Source organism: Clupea harengus, chromosome 9 (genome assembly GCF_900700415.2).
Source record: "Clupea harengus chromosome 9, Ch_v2.0.2, whole genome shotgun sequence".
Classification (NCBI taxonomy): domain Eukaryota; kingdom Metazoa; phylum Chordata; class Actinopteri; order Clupeiformes; family Clupeidae; genus Clupea; species Clupea harengus.
The window spans coordinates 7,959,341-7,981,309 of NC_045160.1; the positions used below are offsets into that span (position 1 = coordinate 7,959,341).

General features: G+C 41.0%; 1 protein-coding gene across 3 annotated transcripts in view; it reads left to right on the top strand.

Annotated features, from left to right (window-relative positions):
* exoc3l2b (exocyst complex component 3-like 2b) overlaps window positions 1-21,969 on the top strand; it is a 40,562-nt gene that overhangs the window by 13,118 nt on the left and 5,475 nt on the right. For all 3 annotated transcript variants that reach the window (XM_031573237.2, XM_012828072.3, XM_031573238.2), the window contains exons 3-8: window positions 982-1,202; window positions 15,091-15,766; window positions 17,186-17,300; window positions 17,685-17,795; window positions 18,205-18,305; window positions 20,540-20,653. In XM_031573237.2, the coding sequence (XP_031429097.1) occupies window positions 982-1,202; window positions 15,091-15,766; window positions 17,186-17,300; window positions 17,685-17,795; window positions 18,205-18,305; window positions 20,540-20,653 (1,338 nt within the window). The remainder of the gene's footprint in view (window positions 1-981; window positions 1,203-15,090; window positions 15,767-17,185; window positions 17,301-17,684; window positions 17,796-18,204; window positions 18,306-20,539; window positions 20,654-21,969) is intronic.

The window sequence follows — 21,969 nt, forward strand, 5'->3', positions numbered from 1 at the left end:
AGAATGAAAATAATTGAATAAGAAAAGAGAAAGTTTGAAAGGACGTAATTTCTGTCTGTTTCTGTCTGTTTCGTCTGTTCATTTATATATATATATATATACAGTATATACATATATATACATATCTGTAGTTAGGAAAACAATTTTAATTCCAAAGTCATTCACAAGATCAAAAAATACCACACAGAAGTCGCTTCTCCTTTGGAATGAAAATACCAACTGCCCGACGGCACATCTTCGGAATTGTTCTTTTTTTTCCATACAATCAATTAAATTCCATTTTATTTATATAGCACCAAAACAGGAGGGGAGGAGAAAGGGAGGGTAAATAATCAGAAACAGGATAAGCATGCTAGCACACATGTGGCAAATGTGCATGATACATACAGACATAAAGATGGTATATACATGATTCATACGAAATGAATGGTGGATAAGATGGGGAGAGAGCATTCAGTATACAGTGTGCTCGTAAGGTTACTATTACAAGAGAAAAGAGAAAACTATGAGAAAACTATGTCGATGGTGGCAGTTATTTACGTTGCGGGTAAATAGGCTAGCACAGAGTATGTAGATGTATCATGGGCCGGGTAGAATGAATACATGACAGTGTGGTTGGGATGGATAGGTGTAGGCAGAGGGCTTCTGCAAGTATATCAGGTGGGGAGACTACAGCAGCATCCCACAGTGGAGACAGTCTAGACTAGGAGAGAGAAAAAAAGATACAAAGTGAGTGGGCAGAGCTTGGTTGCCTAATATGCGTATATGTACTTGCAGTAGGTTATGGTGATGAGGAACAATGTTTTCACAGCGATCAGCATTTGCGGGCAAGGGTCACACTATAAGAGAGAGAAAAATTTGGTTCGTATTGACAGCTAATTTTTACTCCTGATTTCTGGTGTTTTACTCTTTCACTATCATCACTTCATCACTGATCGCTTTGAGTTATTTTTAATTTTCTAAACTTGCAATCCCCCACAGCATTGCTGGGAGATGTCGAGAGAGTCTGCGCAAAGAGAGCCTGCCCACTACAGACCTCTGCTCAGACAGTGATGACCAGAGCAACAAGCGCCTCTCATTCCTGAAGCTGGTTGGTCGGAAGCACAAGAGGGAGTCAGGAATGGACCAGTCGTCTTCCCAGGGACCTGAGGAGGAGCCTGTGCAGGAGGTCCCCAAGGTGAAAGCCAGGGAGCCCTTGTCAGGTATGACCCGAGGCAGCCCATGGGGAGACTCTCTCATAGGGGTGCATGGTGATGCCCCTCCATCTCTCTTCTGTTAGATAGAAATGGGTTGGCATTCACTTGCACTTCAGCAGTTACATTCCTGCACTTCTTTTTCCTTTCTAGGTCGTTTTTCTAATTCTTATGTAAAGTAGTATTTATTGTTACACCATGTTTTTTATTGCTCTTAGCTTGACTGTTCTCTCCATTGTAAGTCGCTTTGGACAAAAGCGTCTGCTAAATGACTAAATCTAAATGTAAATGTAAATGGCATTACTCCTTGGAGCAGCTGAAATAGAGTAAAACTCTATGTTGTTCACTTGGGGCCGTTGAAGAACCAGGAGATCCTACTGTGGATTGTGAAATATTCAAGAAAATCTAGTGGTTGTGCCTTGTGGCCCAACATGATTGGTTGTATGGTACTACGCAGATAGTCACTGGATATATGTTAATATGTGGTCAGTCATTGGTTAATAGTAATTACGCTTATTCAGTCATTTGTTACTACTAAGTGGGATGATATTTATCCGACTAAGTCTGTGATTGGTTAATATGGGTGATGTACCCATGTGGGGTACGGGGTAGAAAGTTCAAGGGTGTTTTTCAGAAATGGTCCCCTAGTCAGAGTCAAATGGCTGCTGGGAACTAAAGAGGCATTCACACTGTTACACAAACAAGATGCTTCAGAAAGGTGTGGTCAAAGGCACTTAGTGGGCCAAGCCAGGCCAAAGTGAATTAGTAAACAGCATTGGAGCAATTTAAACCAAATGTGAAGATAACAATATCGCTGCAGGTTCTAGACACTGTGCACTAGGAGCGCTTTTCCAAGGGATAAACATTACAAACTGTTGACGCATAACTGCAGACATATTTTAAAATGCCCAAACAACATCCGAACTGACTGTTATATTGTTAATCAGGGTATGTGTGTATGTGTTGAGCCTGTCAAAAAAGAAAGTGTCAAAGCTCGTGCTGAAGGCGTCTTGTATCAATTCAAAGACTATGCAACTATGAAGGGGTTGGTGTCAGCTCATACAGCAAAACATCAAATGAATGGTACAATATGAACATAACTCTTGGTCTCATCTTACGCAATAGTGAAGTATGGATGATATGTTATGAACATAACTCTTGGGCTTACCTTACGCAATAGTGAGGTATGGCTGATACCGATGATATTTTAACTTTACCAACATTCTGCAGTGGCCCAAGATAAAATATTCAGTTAACAAAGTGTTCTTATTGTGTTTACATATAGCAGCTGCTTTTTGTAAATTATGTGAAACCTGGTCATCCTTAGTAGTCTAAGCCCAATGCATCATGCAGATGGCCAGGGGCTTAGATGGCCAAGGAATGGAGTTGCATCAATGTTGATTTAAAAGGAATTTTGGAAGGTTTGAACAGTACAGCCGAGTAGAATTGAATCGCAAGGCTGAGGTCATCTATAATCATGGCATGGAAAGATATGGAGTTTGTCAGAAAGGTAGGAGGGACAAGCAACATTGACAAAGCCAAGTGAAGACGACAGATGAGATCACAATGTAAAACGATGGGAATATCGCTGTGGATTCTGGACAGGTTTACACGCAATAAACTGTAGGCTTTGTGCTTCTTCTGTTGTTCCAAACAGTACATTTGTTGAAACGTAATTGTAGCTTGTCAGAACTGTTTGAAAATGCCATGAATTGAAACACATCCCTTCGAACTAACTGTGATATTGTTAAAAAGGATAGCCTATGTGATTTTGAGCCGGTAAAAGAATTAAAGCGTTTTGCTCCCTTAGCAGCTCCCCATGGCAGTCCAACGTTATTTTTATTAAGATCTATACATCCCCCATACATTGTAGAGAATTAAGAATAAAGACTAGAATGTAAAATGTTCAAACATGCTTAACATGTGATAGGCTACATTTAATAATCTAAATACATTGAACAGAACACATTTGTAACTTCGGAGCTAGGTATTGAAACAAAAAATGTAGAGTTTACATCATTGCTGAGATTTAGAGGTGTTGATGCCGATGTTGTTCCTTGTTACTAATCGAGAGTTCAATCATCCAATCCACCAAATAACTCAAAACAAGAGTCAATACCAACAGGAGAATACACTGTTTAGCATTGGCGCTACCCACATAATCAGCTGTGCTGCTCATCCCACAAATGCATGATCCTTACAAGTTGGACATCATTGAAAAGGTAAATAAACAAGCTTTCCAACGATATAAAATACAATGCCAAGTACCATTGTAACAACAGAGAAATAATCGACCAAACACACATTTCCAAACTTTTTTTCCCGAGTTTATATAGCAGATTATCTCATTAATCCCATTGTAGTCAAGTAAAGTGCTTTTAGTGACGTAAAATGTCTCTCTCTTCTTTGCGCATGCATTCAATATAATTTTAACTTTCTAATCTATAACTTTGTATTTGTTTAAAATTTCACTGTTACATTTTTTGTATTTGCATACATATCTATATATCTATCTACCACTCAATTTCTGTGAAACCTCCCCAACATGAAACCTCCCTTTCTCTCTGTCCCTCTCAATATAACTGTAACTAAGAGGCACTTTCCATACTCTACTCGTTGTTCTTTCCATCTCTCTATTTATATTTCTGTCTATCCTTCTCCAAATCTCTCTCCTTCACTCTCTCTCTCTCCTTCACTCTCTCTCTCTCTCTCTCTCTCTCTCTCCTCAGTGGCATTCATTGCATGATGCCATGTGTGCCCCCTATGGGGGTCTGGTATGTAAACCAGTCATCTAACATAAGCAAGTACAAACTTGACAGAGTTTTCACCACCAGTACAAGTTGCTTGGGTGCCCCGTCTTAAACACAAAGAGCACCCCAGAAGGGGTCTACCCAGCTGACTAGGGGTGGGTGCTGTACCTGTGTGAAGCCTCTCTCACTCAGACTCTGGGTCTACCCAGCTGACTGTACCTGTGTGAAGCCTCTCTGAACTCAACAAGGCAGAGGGTGGGAAGCTGGGAGGAAGTTCCAAAATCAACATATTTTCCTTTCTAAGTAAAGCTGCCTGGCCTGTATAAAATGCTTGCCTCCTCTCTTGAGCTCTTTAAATGACCCAGACTTTAAGTCTTCCAACTGTACTAGCCTGATCACAACAGCTTTTCCAGTTCTAAGAGGAATTAGCTCTTCAGATAAAACAGGCAGGAACAAGCATTCAGCAACAATTCTATTTATGAAATACGATGCTGCAGGGTTGCAAATGCAGGTTCATCAAAATTCCATGTTAGACTTATATACTTCATACAGTCTATGTGCATGTGTAAGTTTGTTCTACTTTATATATCCACCCTATGCTTGACTGACTTCTGTATGTTTGTTTACAAAATGGTACTGATAGATGCCAGGTTTGTTTTCTGTCACTGAGAAACTCACTCAGGCCTTCCTCACAGTGGTTAGAGCTCCTTCATGATTGAAATTGTGAGGAAGAGATGTCATGGTTTCCACTGTGAGACAGTGGCACCTTTCAATCTGAGGTCTAAGTGGAGAATGTAGAGGGGTTTGTGTACAGCAGTTTGTTCTCTGAGGGATTCCGCATGTATGTAGGCATTGTCACATTTATTAGATGGCTGTGCAAAACACTTAACACAAAGGAACAATGCATACTTGACATTCAGCAGCTGTTCTCGAATAGCAGCACATTCCTTAGCTATTAGGTAAAAAATATATGAGCACTGCACAAAGGAGCCTTTTAAACAGTGTACAGTATATGTTTTTATCATCTTATTTCCATTTATTCCTAAAATTTTAGTTTGGCCAGCCACTTTGAATAAATGTAAGAAAATGTCACCAGGCCGGTTTTACTACTCTGCGTTAAATATAACCATAAGTGGTTGTTGTGAGAACACTTGTAATCTCTGATTGGTAAAACTAGCTATGGTTAGCTTCTGTTCACCTTGTGAAATTATATTACAGCTGTTCCATATTTGAACCAGGAGTCTCAGTGAACATTTTCACGTCTAACCTCATGAAATGTAACAAACGTTATTCTGACTTTTTGCTGATTACAAAACAACACAACAGCGATAAGCAAATTAAATTTACTAACTGTCCTGTAACCGATTACGTGAAATAGATTTAATGAACAGAATTAATGTTAACCGTGTTTGCAAGCTGCGATTTACGTTGGCTTGCTAGGAAGGGCAAGACTTCCCGATCTAACGCTAGTTTGCCAGCTAGTGTGCAGTGTGGCTATTTCGGCTGTTTGCTGATTACAAACCAAAAGAACAGTGATATACAAATACAATTTAATATCTGGCTTGTGCTGTTGTCAATTATGCAAAATTTGAGTATAATTAACCACCTTTGCAAGGTACATTAGCATTGTTTACTTCGGCTTGCTGCTAGTAATATCTGTGTATGCTGATTCCTGGTTTACAGTTTATATAGCTACAGTAGGGCATTCAGGCATGTTCTGGTAGCCTAGCTAGGCCTAGCCTAACAAGCCTACCTTGTTTCACATATACATTATATACAACAGATACATGCCGCTCCATGCGTTTTTATTGCAGTTTTACAGCCTTCAGCTCGGTTGAACTACGTAGGCTAATCTGCAGTTAGACTGTCCACCTTATCTATAAAACAGGTAGCCGGCCGTCTATGCCGTCGTGCACACTGTCTGAACACCCTGAGGTGTTTCAGTCACTGCCTCTTTCATTCTCTTAAATTATTTTCCAGTGTGCTGCATCAACATTTTCCTATATATGGCTCAGACGCCTGGCAAATCATCTCAGACTTATATATTTTTTTACAGTGTACTAAACTGTACTTTCTCAGTAACTTTTAATGTTTACAATTTTTAATTCATACAAATACGACGATCTACAGAGTTTGGTCTGCCATCTTTTTTTTCAGTCTCGCTGTCTTTGGCAAAATCAGTGTATAAACAGTGGTTAATAGTCGGGAATTTACGGTACAGAAATATGTTTGCATGATGTGCCACTCTTCCAATGAAAGGGAAGAATGTTATAGACAATCTAATCACAGTGAATATTTCAGACCAAATAGCATTTAGCTGGATAGGGACCAAAGTTTTGAGTGACAACTATCTTCTCTCCTTCCCCTCGCCCGATGACCTCGGGGTGAACTCGGCAAGTCAAGTGTCAGTAGACGAATTGCTGAATAATTTTTATTCAAACCTTCTAAATGTTATAGATGACATTTCTCCAGTAAAAGTTAAGACAGTCACCAACAAAAAGAAAGCATCATGGAAACAAAATCAGACAAAAGACAGAAAGAAAATGGCTCAAATAAAAATGTCAGAGCCACTATCAAATTCATAAATTAAATTAAATTAAATTTTATTTATATAAAGCCAAAACAATCAAATTGTCTCAATGCGCTTTACAGAGCCCAGGGCCTGAAACCCCCTTAGAGCAAACACAATGGCGACAGGGGCAAGGAAAAACTCCCTGTTAATCAGGAAGAAACCTTCCTGGGGGAGGAACATGGCAGAATAAATCATACACGTATCAGGATGAGCATGCTAGCATACATATGGTAAAAGAACACAGCATACATGTGGTAAATGTATATATACTACATGCTACATACAAAATTGATGAAGGATAAGGTGGGGAGAAAGCATTCAAGTATTGTAGAACAGCTCAGTGGGTATACAGTGTGCTCGTAAGTTTGTTATTACAAGGGTAAGTAGAGGAACAGAAAACTATGTTGATGGTGGTAATTATTTACATGACAGGAAAATGCTAGCACAGAGTATGGGGTACAATAATTGGAGGGGAAGAAAGAGACAAAGTGTTTTAGAGTTCGGTTGCCAATACCCGTACATGTACTAATTGGATATGGTGATGAGGAACAATGTTTTCACAGCCATCTGCATTTGTGAGCAAAGGTCACGCTATAAGAGTGAGAACATTTTGTTAGTAAACATCAATGTGTTGTGATGAGTTATGTTTAGTTATGTCAGCTGGCTTGGTGCATGGGTATTTATTTATACAAGCATAGTAAGGGTGGCAGAATGCAACAGCGGTTCACAACTGGCCAATGACAGCCACAACACGCACCATGTGCTGTACCCGGGATCTGTAAAGGCACTCCTTCACAGTGCAACATATGCTGCTGTCTGTAGTCCACTCCTGCTAAAGACAACAACATGGCCAGCAAGAAGAAGTGAAGAATGTGACTAAAGATGCGCTGCACATAAAATGCTGAAATAAGCAAAGCAAGACAGTCTTTCTTCTCTAGAAATATAAATAATACCCGTGTGCTTTTCGCAACAGTCGAGAAGTTAACTAACCCCCCTTCACAGTTGGCACCTGAACTTCTGTCTGTTTATAATTGCAATGAGTTTGCTGCTAAGAGATGAAAAACCGACATGCTTAAAATTGTAAATATATCACTGCTGCCTAGCACATTTTGTAAGTCCCTAAAAACAGTTGTTATCAAGCCCCTACTTAAAAAGAATAATGAAGATGCTTCCATAGTAAACAATTACCGGGCCATTTCTAATCTAGCATTTGTTGGCAAAATCACTGAAAATGTTTTTAATCAACTAACCACCTTCTTAACGTCAAATGGCTATTTTGAAAACTTTTAGTCAGGTTTTTTTGCAAATCACAGCACACTCATTAAGTTTTTAAATGACATACGACTTAATACTGTTACAGGCGAAACCTCAGTCCTAGTGTTATTGGACCTTAGTGCACTCTTTGACAGACAGGGACAGTGGGTTGGATTTTCAGGTACGAGTATCACTTGGCTCAGATCATACTTACAGGACAGGAGCTTGCCATTGGAAACTATACTTCAACACCAACATCCTTGACCTGTGGTGTCCCCCAGGGGTTGATATTAGGGCCTTTATTATTCAACATTGATATGCTCCCGTTTGGACAAATCATTAAAGACAGTAAGATTTTTGATTTCAGTGCTGATGGCACCCAAATGTAACCCAAATGACCATCTCACTTAATGACTATGTTCGCCTACAAGGTGTTTGTCAATGCAATGTCAATACTTTACTCATCTACTCATCTTGACACAAAAGGTCTTAAAGTGAAATACATCGTTAGAAAGCTTGCTTTTCACAACCATGTGAAAGCAATATCTAAATCAGCTTTATATCATCTCCTAAACATAGCCAAACTTAGAGGCCTTATGGTAAAACATATATGCCTTTATCTCCAGCAGGGTTGACTACTGCATTGGTCTCTCCACAGGCCTTCCTAAAAGACTATCAAACAGCTTCAGCTTGTACAAAATGAAGCTGCTAGAATTCATACGCAAAACCAAAAGACGAAAAACAAATACTTTGACACATTTATTACAAATCATATAGATATTCTGATAGACAACATATAGTCAGCAGCTACTATATGCTTAAGTGAAAACGTGCATACGATCATAATCACACTGTTAAACTACTGATATAAAAAAATTAATAAAACAGCTTTTCAAGTAATAGTCTGGAGTAATAAATTCAACAAGTTCCCCAGTCCACTTTCTTCCAACATTGCGAGCAGAGTGACTTGTCAAACCTGCTTTTTGTCTTCTAGTATTTGTGCCACAACCCCCTTAAACAACGATATCACAGTATAACTTATCATGTGATGTTTACAAGGAAATTTCCATAGATGTAATTGGTGGCTGAGATATAAGATTGTCATTGGTACTCCAGTACTGAAATTAAAATGGCCAGCTACAAAGGGTTAATTAAGACTTTAGTGTCCATTTTGTAATGGTTTATACGTTTTGACCAGTAGATGTCAGTAACTGCACTGGCGGAGACAGAACAAGGTCCAAACCTGAAACAACATTTACATTACATTTAGTCATTTAGCAGACGCTTTTATCCAAAGCGACTTACATATGTGCGACTTACAATGTATACACATTTTACATTTACACTGATGGCACACTGCACATCAGGAGCAATTAGGGGTTCAGTGTCTTGCTCAAGGACGCTTCGACAGGGAATCGAACTAGCAACCTTCTGATTACTAAACGACTTCTCTACCTCCTGTACCACTGTAAACAAAGACTATACCTTTAACATTAAAATTGCTTTTAATTTTTTCATACATTTTGTCAAATTAAAATACATTGAGAGCCTTTCAGAGACTGCTCATATAACTGGTGTACAATTCTATATAAATTCAACACTAAGAACAACACAGATCAACTGGTTTCAAGTTAAAGGACCAATAGGTAGTATATTTACTGTACTAAATCATAAAATGATCCTTATTTGTCATCAACGATTAAGGAAACATGCTACTGAAACTGAAAGGCTGGCTTCTCCAACAACAATGCTACAGCAAAGTAAGTTAAAGGACCCGTATGTAATAAATGCACTGTACTAAATCATAAAATGAACATGATATGTCATCAGAGATTCAACAACAATGCTACAGCCAGTATATTCTCCTTTCAAAATGTCTGTTCTGGAGCGGAACGTCTGTTTGTGTTTTGCCCTGTGTGATTCCGCCCACTGCCCATTTCGTCACCCTGGGGTAGCAGATAAGAACACGAACACAGTGTGCTACGAACCATGGAAATAAGCAAAGGAGCTGGACCAGAGATAATATTTTATTCTACCTGACCAAAACATATTGGAGGTGCATTTGAAAGATAGAGACAGCGGATTGTAAAACAGATGGCGAGTTGGCTCATTTTATCCTGAACAGGAAAGCATTGAGCTTCAGCTAAGGTTAGCTTACCTAAGCTCATTTGTCTCGGCTACAAGTAGGGATGGGCATTTTTTAGCAATTTCATCATTCCAGTACTCGCATTCATACCCTGTGGTACGTGTGCAGCTGGGTTACCAGTGAGCTGGCGAACGCAGTCATGCAAGCACATGCTAATGTCCTGCTATCAGTCAAACGTGGACGAGCGTCTGTTTCCTACCTCGGCAACAACCAGGCTGACAGAAATGTAGCCTACAACAGAAACTGAATTGACTCAATTTTCAAATGCAATTACTCTATACTGTTGACGTCCAAATAGAGTGATGTTACTCATGCCCATTCCTAGCAACTAGCTATTCATCTGTCTTATCGAATAAAAACCATATACCCATTTTAGAAGAGTTTATTCAATCGATGGATGTGGTCAATTTGTGGTTAGACACTCTCTCCTCTGTCTGTCATTCTTCCTCTGGTTCTTCCTCTCTGTACTCCGTGTCTTGGACCAGGACCATACCTGTCAAGTCTCCTTTTATCCATGAGACTCACAGATTTTCAACATGTCTCATGTATGTGACACCTAATCTCATGGATGTTCACTCCCAATAGCATAGAATAATAAATACAAGTCCATTAGACTGCTGTGCAGTGCGAGCGAGAGACTGCCATGTTCGAACTGTGCAACTTGGTTTTAGGCTACTGGTCAACAAATTTTCAATATTCAGCCTCACTGAACAACTTCTTATCTCATGGCGACTCAGACCTGTTTACAAAATGCCTTGCAAATGAAACAATATGCTTGCACGTGTTGTCTTGTGTGTGTGTGTGTGTGTGTGTGTGTGTGTGTGTGTGTGTGCGTTGTCTTGTATGTGTGGGCGGTGGGAAGAGCTCATGGTTTTTTAATGGATTTCAATCATTAACCTCAGGGGTTTCAGTCATGTTAACTTGACAGGTATGCAGGACCTACACTCTCTCTTCTATCTGTAACTCTTCCTCTAGATCCTCGGCCTCTTGTACCACTAGGACCTGCAGTCTCTTCTCCTGCTCTCTCGGGTCCTTTCTCTAGCTCATCCTCTCCGGCCAGTGTTGCCAACTAATTCTCACCAGAAGTCGCTATTAGCTCTCTGAAATATCGCAAAAATTGCTTGATTTTGTAATGACGCTACACGTCAAATTTGCATACGCCCTGCATATAAATGTCATCCTGATCTATGTTCTCACAAGTTGGATATTTTGTTTGTTTGATTGTTTTTTTGTTTTTTTTGTGGGAAAGGGGGGGGGGGGGGGGGGGGTACTATGATCTACTTATAGTGGTGGACTCATTGTCACTTGCCATTGTTAAAGTTGAATGTTGAGCTCATCTTGCACTCGTTCGTCTAGGTTCAGTGTCTTCAACCTTGCAACCCGCCTGAGCTTCGTGTTTGGGGAGAATGGAGAGGGGGTAAACAACATTCTAGAATGTTTTTAATTTGGAATGCAGATTTGAAATGCTTGGCTTCCAAGCTACATATTGCTCCTTTAATAGTTCCAATAGTTTAGAGATAGTATGCAACAGTTTGCCAGTTTTTGAAGCATGCTTTTATAAGCAACTAGTATTTGTGTCATCTTGAGATACATTTTCTTGGAATACAGTCATGACAAGGACAGATAAACACACGTTTCATTCCAAATGACCGCCTAGGCAAGTATCGTGGTCTGGGTCGGACCACCCTGCGAAAATGTAAAAAAAAAGCTTTCACAGCACGACATTACTAAATGGCCAAAGGACATGAGGTATCATGTTAAAAAGACTTTTATCAGTGCCAAGTGTGCTGTAGTTGGTGTTTGGACGTATTTTGCATGCTTTTTCAGTTTTCGACCAAAACTCCTGCTGCTTTAAAGCCAAATGGATGTATATGTATCTTGTATATTTGTCCAACAAGGTTTTTCATACAACTTCTCCTCTCTCCCCTTCTACCACAAGTGACCCCCCTCTTATGTGCCGAGGTTCTGCTTAAGGTTTCTTCCTCATTGTTTTGGTGCTATATATTGGCCCTTTCTATCTGCCTGTATTTCAGGGTGCGCATGAGAGCATGTTGCGTGCGTGTTCACTGGCCAAATAACCCACTGACCAAGTTAATTATTGCGCGCTAACATTTTAGACTAATGCAGGCACTGGAGCGAGATGCTTCCAAATGTACAAAAAAATTTGACCTGCATCAGTATCTAGTGTCTAGTACTTCAGATTACTCTGATTCGGTGGGGAGCAACACTATTTTCGAGGAGCAGAATGAAGGGATAAGATGGATGTAGAAGTATAGGATAGTCTACAATATTCAGTTAAAGCTGCTGAACATTGTGGTTACATAACAATCCCACTGGCTTCTAGTTATTATTTTAAGCCGTGTTAATGACATGTTACAATATACGTCTGTGTCTATCGAAATATGTCCGTGAATAGACACACAGAAGTCTTTGAATAGGTTCAGAATCATCTGTCAACAATAGATTAAGGATTAATAGCAAGGATTAGGGCACTAAATCTTGTAGTGATTGTTGATGAGTACGTCTATCATGCCTTTCCCACTACTTTATATGTTCCTGCTCAGCTGGGCCTATTGTGTTGACACTGGAGAGAGAGAGCAGGAGAGAGAGAGAGAATGGGAGAGAGAGAGCAGGGGAGAGAGAGAGCAGGGGAGAGAGAGAATGGGAGAGAGAGAGCAGGGGAGAGAGAGAGCAGGGGAGAGAGAGAATGGGAGAGAGAGAGCAGGGGAGAGAGAGAGCAGGGGGGAGAGAGCAGGGGAGAGAGAGAGAGAATGGGAGAGAGAGAGCAGGGGAGAGAGAGAGAGAGCAGGGGAGAGAGAGAGAATGGGAGAGAAGCAGAGTATAGCAGGCATGAGAAAGTAAAAGAGCAAGAAGTGGAGGACATGAGACAGACGAGGAGAGAGGACATGAGATGGAATCAGGAGAGTTATTACAATAACCCCCTTACGACCCTTGATCTTCAAGAAACAGTTATAGAATTCTTGGAGTCAGCCAGGGTTGGTAATGGCAAGTCATGCTTTAAAACAATCATTAATCGGAATCTGCCAAAGAAAAGTCAATGGGGTCATCTCTGCTCTGATCCCTTATTAATGACATGCTGGTGCAGACACTGGTCCTTTGTCAGAGTCAGGGTTTAGACACAATTTCTGTTCCTGCATTTTTCGTCATGTGTCAAAAGTCAAGGTTTGCCTTCTACCTCCTCTGGGCAATGGGAGTGATGCAGGAACCACGACTTTTATTTTTTAACAGTCGAGAAGTAGAGTGTCTAACTGTCAAGCTTCTATCAGTGTCAACTGGGCTATTGGTGGTGTTTGCAAGGTTTTTGCATGCCTTTTAGGTAGTTAGCTTGCTAGTTTTGGAACAGAACTCCTTATTGCTGCTTTAAGAGAGAATTTTGAAAACTCATTGTGACTAATTACAAATTGATTGCAGTGAACTTGGTCTGGCCATAATCCCAGTGTAATGTGGTGATTCTTGGTCAAACGGGAGGGCTCGAGCATAAAGAATTCTCTTTTCCTTACCCATCCCTGTCACAACAACAAGGAAAACATTTATTTTCCTTCCTAGCACCATCGGTACACCATCATGTATTGTGTTTTATATTTAGATGTCCTTCCGCTGGGTTTGCCTGCTCACTGTGGAAGTGCTGAAAGTGTGTAGGTGAGTGAGTGTACGTTTATGACAGGGTCAGATAAGCTTGCCACCATGTTGTACCCTATCTTAATAAAAGTTCTACTGCAGGAAAGAAAATGGAAACATCAACAATTTTAGGACCCCAACACCCCCTTTCAGCCCTCAGAGACAATGTACATTGTTTTCATATCTGACTTATGAACTTGTGAATGCTAGTCAGACAGACAATCACTGGCCTACCACTAGCCTCCCCACCCACCCCAAGGTCGTTATGTTCAGTTACGAGACTAGAGGGGAGGAGGCAGTTACATAATGCCCAGCCACACTCATATGCATGAGAGAAAACTCAAGAGATTGTCTGTTGCCAGATGACACCATTATATATTGACAATGAGTGAAATTGAGTAGAACAACAGCTAACCCGGCAGTTCAACATAAGCAGGCCATTGTTACTTAGATACTCATTCTGATCAACACAAACAGAGGGGCAGACAAACTAGGCTCTCTTCTTCCTGTATCACTCACTTTACTCTGTTAGACCCCTGGTTAAACATGTGTTGGGTCAGTGTTATGTGGGGGTTATGTTGGTTCATAGCTTTTTGAGGCCCTACTACTGATTTAAGATTAAGAGCTAATTATGTCATAAGAAAGCGTGTGGGGTGGATTAGTGAGAAATTATGAGAAACAACGTTTAATGGAGTGTCTCACTGAAATGATGTGTACTATCACTATTGTGGTCAAAGGAATGTCTTTCTAAGGTTGTGCAGGAGGATTTTGCTATGTACTTGAAAACGCATTGTCCTTTACATGAGATGTATACATGGTGTAACTGTGATCAGAATAATCTACTTCACAGTGTGTTCTTATAGACATGCACTTCATTTATTTTCTCTCTTCCTGTCCTGAAATCCAAAAACTACAGTGACCCCTCTATGTAACAACTGCACAATGCATACTGATTTACATTTATATTTATTAATTTGTCAGACACTTTTATCCGAAGTGACATACAGGTCAGGTACCATGCAACTCACGCAACAATATGTAAAGGAGAAACCCCTGAAAAGAATTGTGACGATCCTCATGTTCAATAAAGCCTGACACAAGTGCCATAGAAAGAGCCGAAACCTGAAGCAGAGACACAGATATAGAGGCATTCCCCTGATCAAATAGAGCTGTTCAGGTCACTCTTCCACAGAGGCACCATAGATACAAGAGTCTGGACTGTGCAGCGAGATGGCAAAGCCAGGGGTGGTTCACTGCAGGCATGGAGTGGGTGAGAGGGAACAGATACCTGAGAAATATTCATGGAGATGGGAGGTGGCTTTTCAGTAGAAATGCACTTCTAGCACAGGTGACTTAAATTTGTGTTCTTTTCAGCTGACTGACAGATGCATCCGTGTGTTCTAGGCCACATTCAGGTGGTTTCACTGTGTGTGCTGGCCAGCTCACTAGAGGAGCATCGCAATAGTCAAGGCAATAGATCATATAAATGAAAGGTCATGAAAATATAATCCCATATTTTGTGTTTGTTTCTATTAGTACTGGAGATTCTGCAGCTGGTGACTAAGAGAGACCTGTTTCTAGCTGACACACACATCCTAGAGCTGGAGCAGGAATGTGCAGATCTGGCTGCAGCCACTGTTGTTTCCCAGTCAGCAGTGGGCACCGTGCCAGAAGACATGACCTCTCCTGGGACCAAGGACAGTGGGAGGCGCAAGGCTAAGGATGTGGAGCTCCTGTATGAGGCACTGAAAAAGGAGATGTGGGAAGTTGTCCGGCAGGCCCTGCATTCCCCCACGGCTGGGCCCAATCTGGGGCTGGTGGTGCAGGTGCTTCAGCAGGAGGAGCAGGCCGACAGCACCTGGGCCAGTGGGGAGACGGCTGCTGCCGGAGGGGCACGGCCGCGGCAGCTGAAGCACCAGTGGAGGGAGGCTGTGGCCGAGGCAGCTGATGGGTGTCTGCCTCAGGCAGCGGTGGTGCAGTTGGGGGAGCTGTGTACCTACCTAGACAAGATTAAGACCCACATGTTAGAGGACCTCAAGGCTGCATGGCTCAATGTAGTGCCAATTTACCCCAAGGAGTATGATGCATTCCAGGTCTATGTGCAGAGCTACCACCAGGCAGTGTCCCATCGCTTACAAAGCATTGCGGATAGCCAGCTACACATTAAAGACATCTACTCCCTGCTTGACTGGATCTACAACATCTACAGCAGGTGGGCAGGCAGCCTTCAGAGTCCCAGTCGCGGACATTTCTTTTCCTGTATGAAAAGTTTCCCTCTCTGAAATACAGTGCATTCAGAAAGTATTCCATCACTTTTTTCACAGTTTGTTTTAGTTTACAGCCTTATGTTAAAATCATTTAAATTAATCTTTTCCCTCATCAATCTGCACTCAATACTTCAGAATGACGATGCAAAAACAGGATTTTAGAAATTTTTTGAAAATATCACATTGACAGTGTTTTACTCAGTACTTAGTTTAAGTACCGTTGGCAGTGATTGCAGCCTTGAATCTTCTTGTGTATGATGCAACAAGCTTTGCACGCTTGGATTTGGGGATTTTCTGCCATTCTTCTCTGTAGATCCTCTTCAGCTCTGTCAGGCTGGTTGGCGACTGTTAGTGAAAATCCATCCAGAGATGTTTGATTGGGTTCAAGTCAGGAGTCTGGCTGGCCACTCAAGAACATTCACAGAGTTCTCCCTAAACCATTCCTGTGTTGTCTTGGCTGTGTGCTTAGGGTTATTATCCTGTTGCAAGGTGAACCTTCGGCCCAGTCTGAGCTCCTGCGCACTCTGGACCAGGATTTCAATAAAGATATATCTGTACTTTGCTCTGTTCAGCTTTCCCTCAACAATGACCAGTTGCCCAGTCTCTGCCACTGAAAAAAAAACACAGCATGATGCTGCCACCACCATGCTTCACTGTTTGGATGGTATTGGACAGCGGATAAGCGATGCCTGGTTTTGTCCAGACATGACACTTTGTCTTCCACTGAGGAAAGGCTTCAGTCTGGCAACTCTCCCAGAAAGCCCAAATCGGTGGAGTGCTGCCGTAATGTTTGTCCTCCTGGAAGTTCTCTGGAGCCAGAGTGACCATCGGGTTCTTGGTCACCTCTCTTACTTAAGCCATTCTCCCCTGATTGCTCAGTTTGGCCGGGCGCCAGCTCTAGAAAGAGTCCTGGTTGTTCCAAACTTCTTCCGTTTAAGCATTATGATGGCCACTTTGCCTGTGGGAACTTTCAATGCAGCTGATTTTTTTGTAGCCTTCCCCAGATCTTCCATCTCATGGCTTGGTTTTTGCTCTAATATACATTGTTAGCTTTGAGACCTTATATAGACAATTGATCATGGCCAATCAATTGAATTTACCACAGGTGGACTCCAATTAAGGTGTGAAAACATCTGAAAGATGATCAAGAAAAATGGGAGGCACCTGACCTAAAGTTTAAGTGTCATAGCAAAGGGTTTGAATACGTCTGTCAATGTGATATTTCCTTTTTAACAAAAATTCTGTTTTAGCCAGTTGGTTAGCATAAGGCTAAAACATTACAACATTTGAAAAAGGTGAAAGGGTCTGAATACTTCCTTCGACACCCTTTTTTCAGCTTATTTTTTTCTCAACATTGTTTGCAGGGACGTCTTAGGAATAGTCAGCACAATGACTCCCATCAACCACTCGAAGCTAGGAGCTCTGTTGCCTTCTGAGGCGACTGACAAACTTGAACTGGACTGCCTGAACTCAGTCAGGGTAAGGCCATGTGATCTCATTCCTTCAGCAACCTGCTGGTGAATTTCTTGTCTTGGTATGCGGAAAGGGTGAACCTGAGGCACTTCCTTTTCACTTTAAGTGGACAAACCCAGCATCTCATTATAGCAAGGCATTTCAGGGTCAAGTCATGGTTTTCCTGTCCACAGTAGCCATCACACAATAGGAGCCCTTCAAACAACACACTCTTTCCTTTGCTACATTATGCAACCCCTACATAAGTTAGGAAGAACCAATGCAGACAAAATAATACACAGACATGTTGTGCAAGTAAAAACAAAAGGTCCTTTTCATATGGTACTTACATCCTTGATTAGGAAAGCAGACAAACAGTATGCATTCTAAAACGGTATGACTCTGTTTCAGGGAAAAGTGACCAATGAGCTTTCTCATTTACTGGATGACGAAGAGAAGTGTTGGAAGGAATGTTTAAACTCCGAGGACTGCCAGATCTCCCTGGCTGATACGGTCACACAGGTTAGCTACCCACAGGCTGCATTGAGTATATCCTGTACAAGATATGCCCTTCACTTGAGCTTCCATCATAAGAGTGTCAGAACCCTGCCAACAACATGTGGTGTGGGTGTGGGTGTGGGTGTAATCCCAGTTACTGACAGTCAATATCCAATGTCAGTGTCATGTTATCATGTTATATTGATAATTGGCAGTATTACCCAAGTATTGTGCAATGTAACTGGAATTAAACATGAACAGGCACTCTTTGTAGCCTTGCATTTGCTGTTATTAGGTCACCTTAACCACTAATCAGTAAAAGCGGCTTGGATATAGATAACCAAAGAACAGATGATTGTAAATATCTATGGGTTGAGTAATGGGTCTGTGACTGAGTCATTGCTGTTTCTTTATTTGTACGTCTTTCTTTTAGATGCTGCAGGAAGACCTGGACAGATCGGCTGCAATAAGCACAGACCTTGGGGCTCGTGTGTCCCAGTGCAGTCTTAATGGTTTGGCAGACTTCCTGTATAGGTGAGACCGCTGCTAAATACCCTATATTGTATTTTTGATGACACACTACTGCATTGTACAGACAACTGTTTTGTTGTCTGAGGTCAAAGTTAGAAAGTAGAAAATTGGGAAGTTCAAGTGCATTGGAATAGAGTAGGATTTTTTTTTGTGGGGGGGTGGAAAGGAGAAGGTGATCTTGTTAGTAATAAGTCGTCTTAGGTTTCTGAAGATAAATAGAGACATCCCAACTCAGAAATTGGGTCGCTCATTCCACCATCACGGGTCCAGAAAATGAAAAGAGTCTGGTCAGTGATGGCCTAACTGCTGAGGGATAGCGGAGCCAGTAGCCTCTCCTCGGAGGAAGGCAGTGGGAGAGAAGGAATGGAAGCCTGAATGATGGACGTCAAGCAGATGGGTGGAGACCTGGTTGTCACTCTCCAGGCCAGCGTCAGTGACTTGTATTTAATAAGTACAGCTATGGATTAAGGATGGAGAGACATCCTGTTTTTGGATCAAAGAGCTCAAATCTAACCTAACACTCATTGGTGTTCATAAATAAAAGTTTTAAATAAAACTATTTCCATTTCTAGTTAATTGACCTAGATGCATTGTCACCTGTTGGAATAACCTGTAAATCAATGTACTGATTCTAATGAGTCAAATGCCATTGGTATCGTCAGCGTAGGAGATCTTGTGGCTCAGGACAATGTTGTGGAGCAACATAATAATATTTTGCAAGGGTGTAGGTTTGCTTTGTACGTTAGTAGGGACTAGAAGTCTCACACTCACACCTGACATTGAGGCCTGCAACGTATTCCAAATAAAGTTGGGATGGGGGCAATTTGGGGCTTGTCACGAGGTGAAATAATAAATAATGATGACAGCTGATGTCAACAGGTGGATGTAATGATTTGGTACAAAAGCAGCACCCAGGAAAGACAGGGCTAGTCCTTTAGAGGCTAGAGGAAAGGCAAAGGATTGCCAGGTTGCTAACAAATGCATGAAAATTATTGAAATGTTTAAATACATGTTCCTCAATGAAAGATAGGAAGGGATTTGTATATTTCACCCTCTACAGTGCATAGCATAATTAAAAGATTCAAGGAATCTGGAGGAATTGCAGTGCGTAACGGGCAAGGGTGGAAGCCTACGTTTATTAACTGTGTTATCTGATCCCCTAAAGGACCAATATGTAATAAATGTACTGTACTAGATCATAAGATGACCTGCTAACTGTACAGAACTGCATATTGCATAGCCTAGGTGTGTTTATTCTCCACACAAAATTAATTTGAAGTTGATACCAGTACTAGTTGCTTATACAAATATGCTTCAAAAAGTGGCAAATTGGCATATGGTTTAAGCCTATGGTTATAGTCTATGCAATCATGATTGACAGTTGTTGGTGGATAGGAAGACAAAAAGAGAGAGTAAACGAGCAAGAGACCGAATAAGTAACCGATCAAGTCAGATGCCGCGCTGGCCTTCTTCCTGTTGGACTAGTCAGAAATAACTTATTTGCCATCTTGCTATGTCTTGTGTTGCGCTTGGTTGATGTTTGGCTATGTTAGGAAAGTTTGTAACCTGCTGTAACCTTATTGGTGTCGATCCCTGTCTCATAGGGATTTGTAGTTTTTCCAGATGCCCAGAGTCATCAACCTGTCCTGTCTCAGGCTAGCATCCAAATAAATGAATCTCACGTTATAAAGTTTGATCAGTCTTCATCAAACTCAGCTATCTTATAATAAATGACACAAGATTTTATTAGATTACACATACTCAACATTCAATCGAGGAAAAAGATGTGACCAGGAAAGCATTTCAACTGTGAGCTGTAATGTTTTATTATAAAAAGTCCTATATAGTCATAGTATATTGTGTAGAATTTCAGGAAATGCAAAATTCCTGACAGTGTTATGTCCCTCTTACTTTCCAAATCAAATCTACACTCTTAGTCTATGGCATCATTTATCTCTAACAAGGAAAAAGTAGTAACACTATGTGGAGGGGCATTTATCTTGCATTGTTTCTTAGGTGTTAAGTTCACAGCTTAAATACATTACAACCCTTGCAAGCCAGTTGATGCTTGGGACCGGGAACATGAACAACTAATGTTGTTTACACTTTGATTAATGGTACATCATTTTATCTTCCTTGAAAACCTAAAAGGTGTGGCCAACATTTCACTGGATCTGGTATGTTTAATTAATCTATTTCTCTTGACGCTTGATTAATAATCTCCAATATTTCTGCAGCTTCCAGAGGAAAGTGGAAATGTTCCTTGAATCTCTTGTGTGGGAATTTGGAGAAGATGAAAATGGATACATTTCTACAACCATTGCACTGGTCAACTGCTGTCCTTCTTTTAGGTATGTTGAAGCAGTAATCCCTGCATAGTCAGATGTATATAAATATGTGCATTTGGAGATAACCAGGCAGAAGTGTGGACTAAATGTGGATAGGAAGAATTACAGCATTTAAGTAGCAGTAAGGAGTTTTGGTCTGAAACTAGCGAACTAACTGCCTAAAAAGCACACCACAAACAGCCTAGGTAGCAGTGACAAAGGTTTGCTTATATGCCAACTGGTGTCTTTTGGCAACATAGCTGGCAATGTCGCGCTGTGAAAGCTTGTCTTTCATTTTCACAGGGGTGCTCTGGCCAGAACACAGAACTACATATTATAGATCATGCATGGCTAATGGGAACGACACATGTGTTTATCTGTCCTACACATGACCACATCCAATATAAATTCATTAGAAGATGATACCAAAACAAGTCTTTACATACGTCAAAAAGTGACAAATTGTTGCATAGTGTTGCTTAAATGGCATTGTAAATTTCTAAACTAACCCAAATGCCTACTGAAAGTGGGGTGTGAACAAGGTTACAAACTCTTCAAAGGCTAAAATAAGTTGTTGGTGAGTCTTAGAGGACAAGCTTGGAGGTGTAGCATTATTAGTGTCCACTGTTGATATTCCTCTATGCCACAGTTTCAACAAGATGTCTCCAGACTGTGAACTGTCATCATGTGTCAAAGGCATGTCTAGCCAGCGGGGTTAAAGCAGCAATACGGAGTTCTGTTCCCAAACTAGTAAACTAACTACCTAAAAGGCATGCAAAAACCTTGACACCGATAGAAGCTTGCCAACACACTAAGGGCCTTTAACTGGTGTCTTTTGGCAGTTTAGCTGGCAATATCATGCGTGTGAAAGCTTTTCTTCCATTTTTGCATGGTGTACCAGCCCGTTACACAGAACTGCATAGGGCATATCCTGGATGGCTGGTGGGGAAGACACGGGTGTTTATCTGTCCTTCACATGAGCATATGCTATCAAAATGAATTTGAGGATGGTACCAAAACTAGTTGCTTATAAAGCCATACCTCAAAAAGTGTCAAATTGTTGCATAGTGTTACTTTAAACTAAAGTGTATGTTCAGTGTGAAACAGGGAAGCAGTGTGCCAGTGCATTCATTGCATGCCTTTTCTCTTTTTTTGAATGGTGTCGACCATGGCAACCATCATCTAGATACTTAGTCAACAAAGTAAATGATGACGCACACTTAACCTATCTTGTTTTGCTTGTCTGTTCTGTGTCTGTTAATTTATTTGTGTGTGTGTGTGTGTGTGTGTGTGTGTGCGTGTGTGTGTGTGTGTGTGTGTGTGTGTGTGTGTGTGTGTGT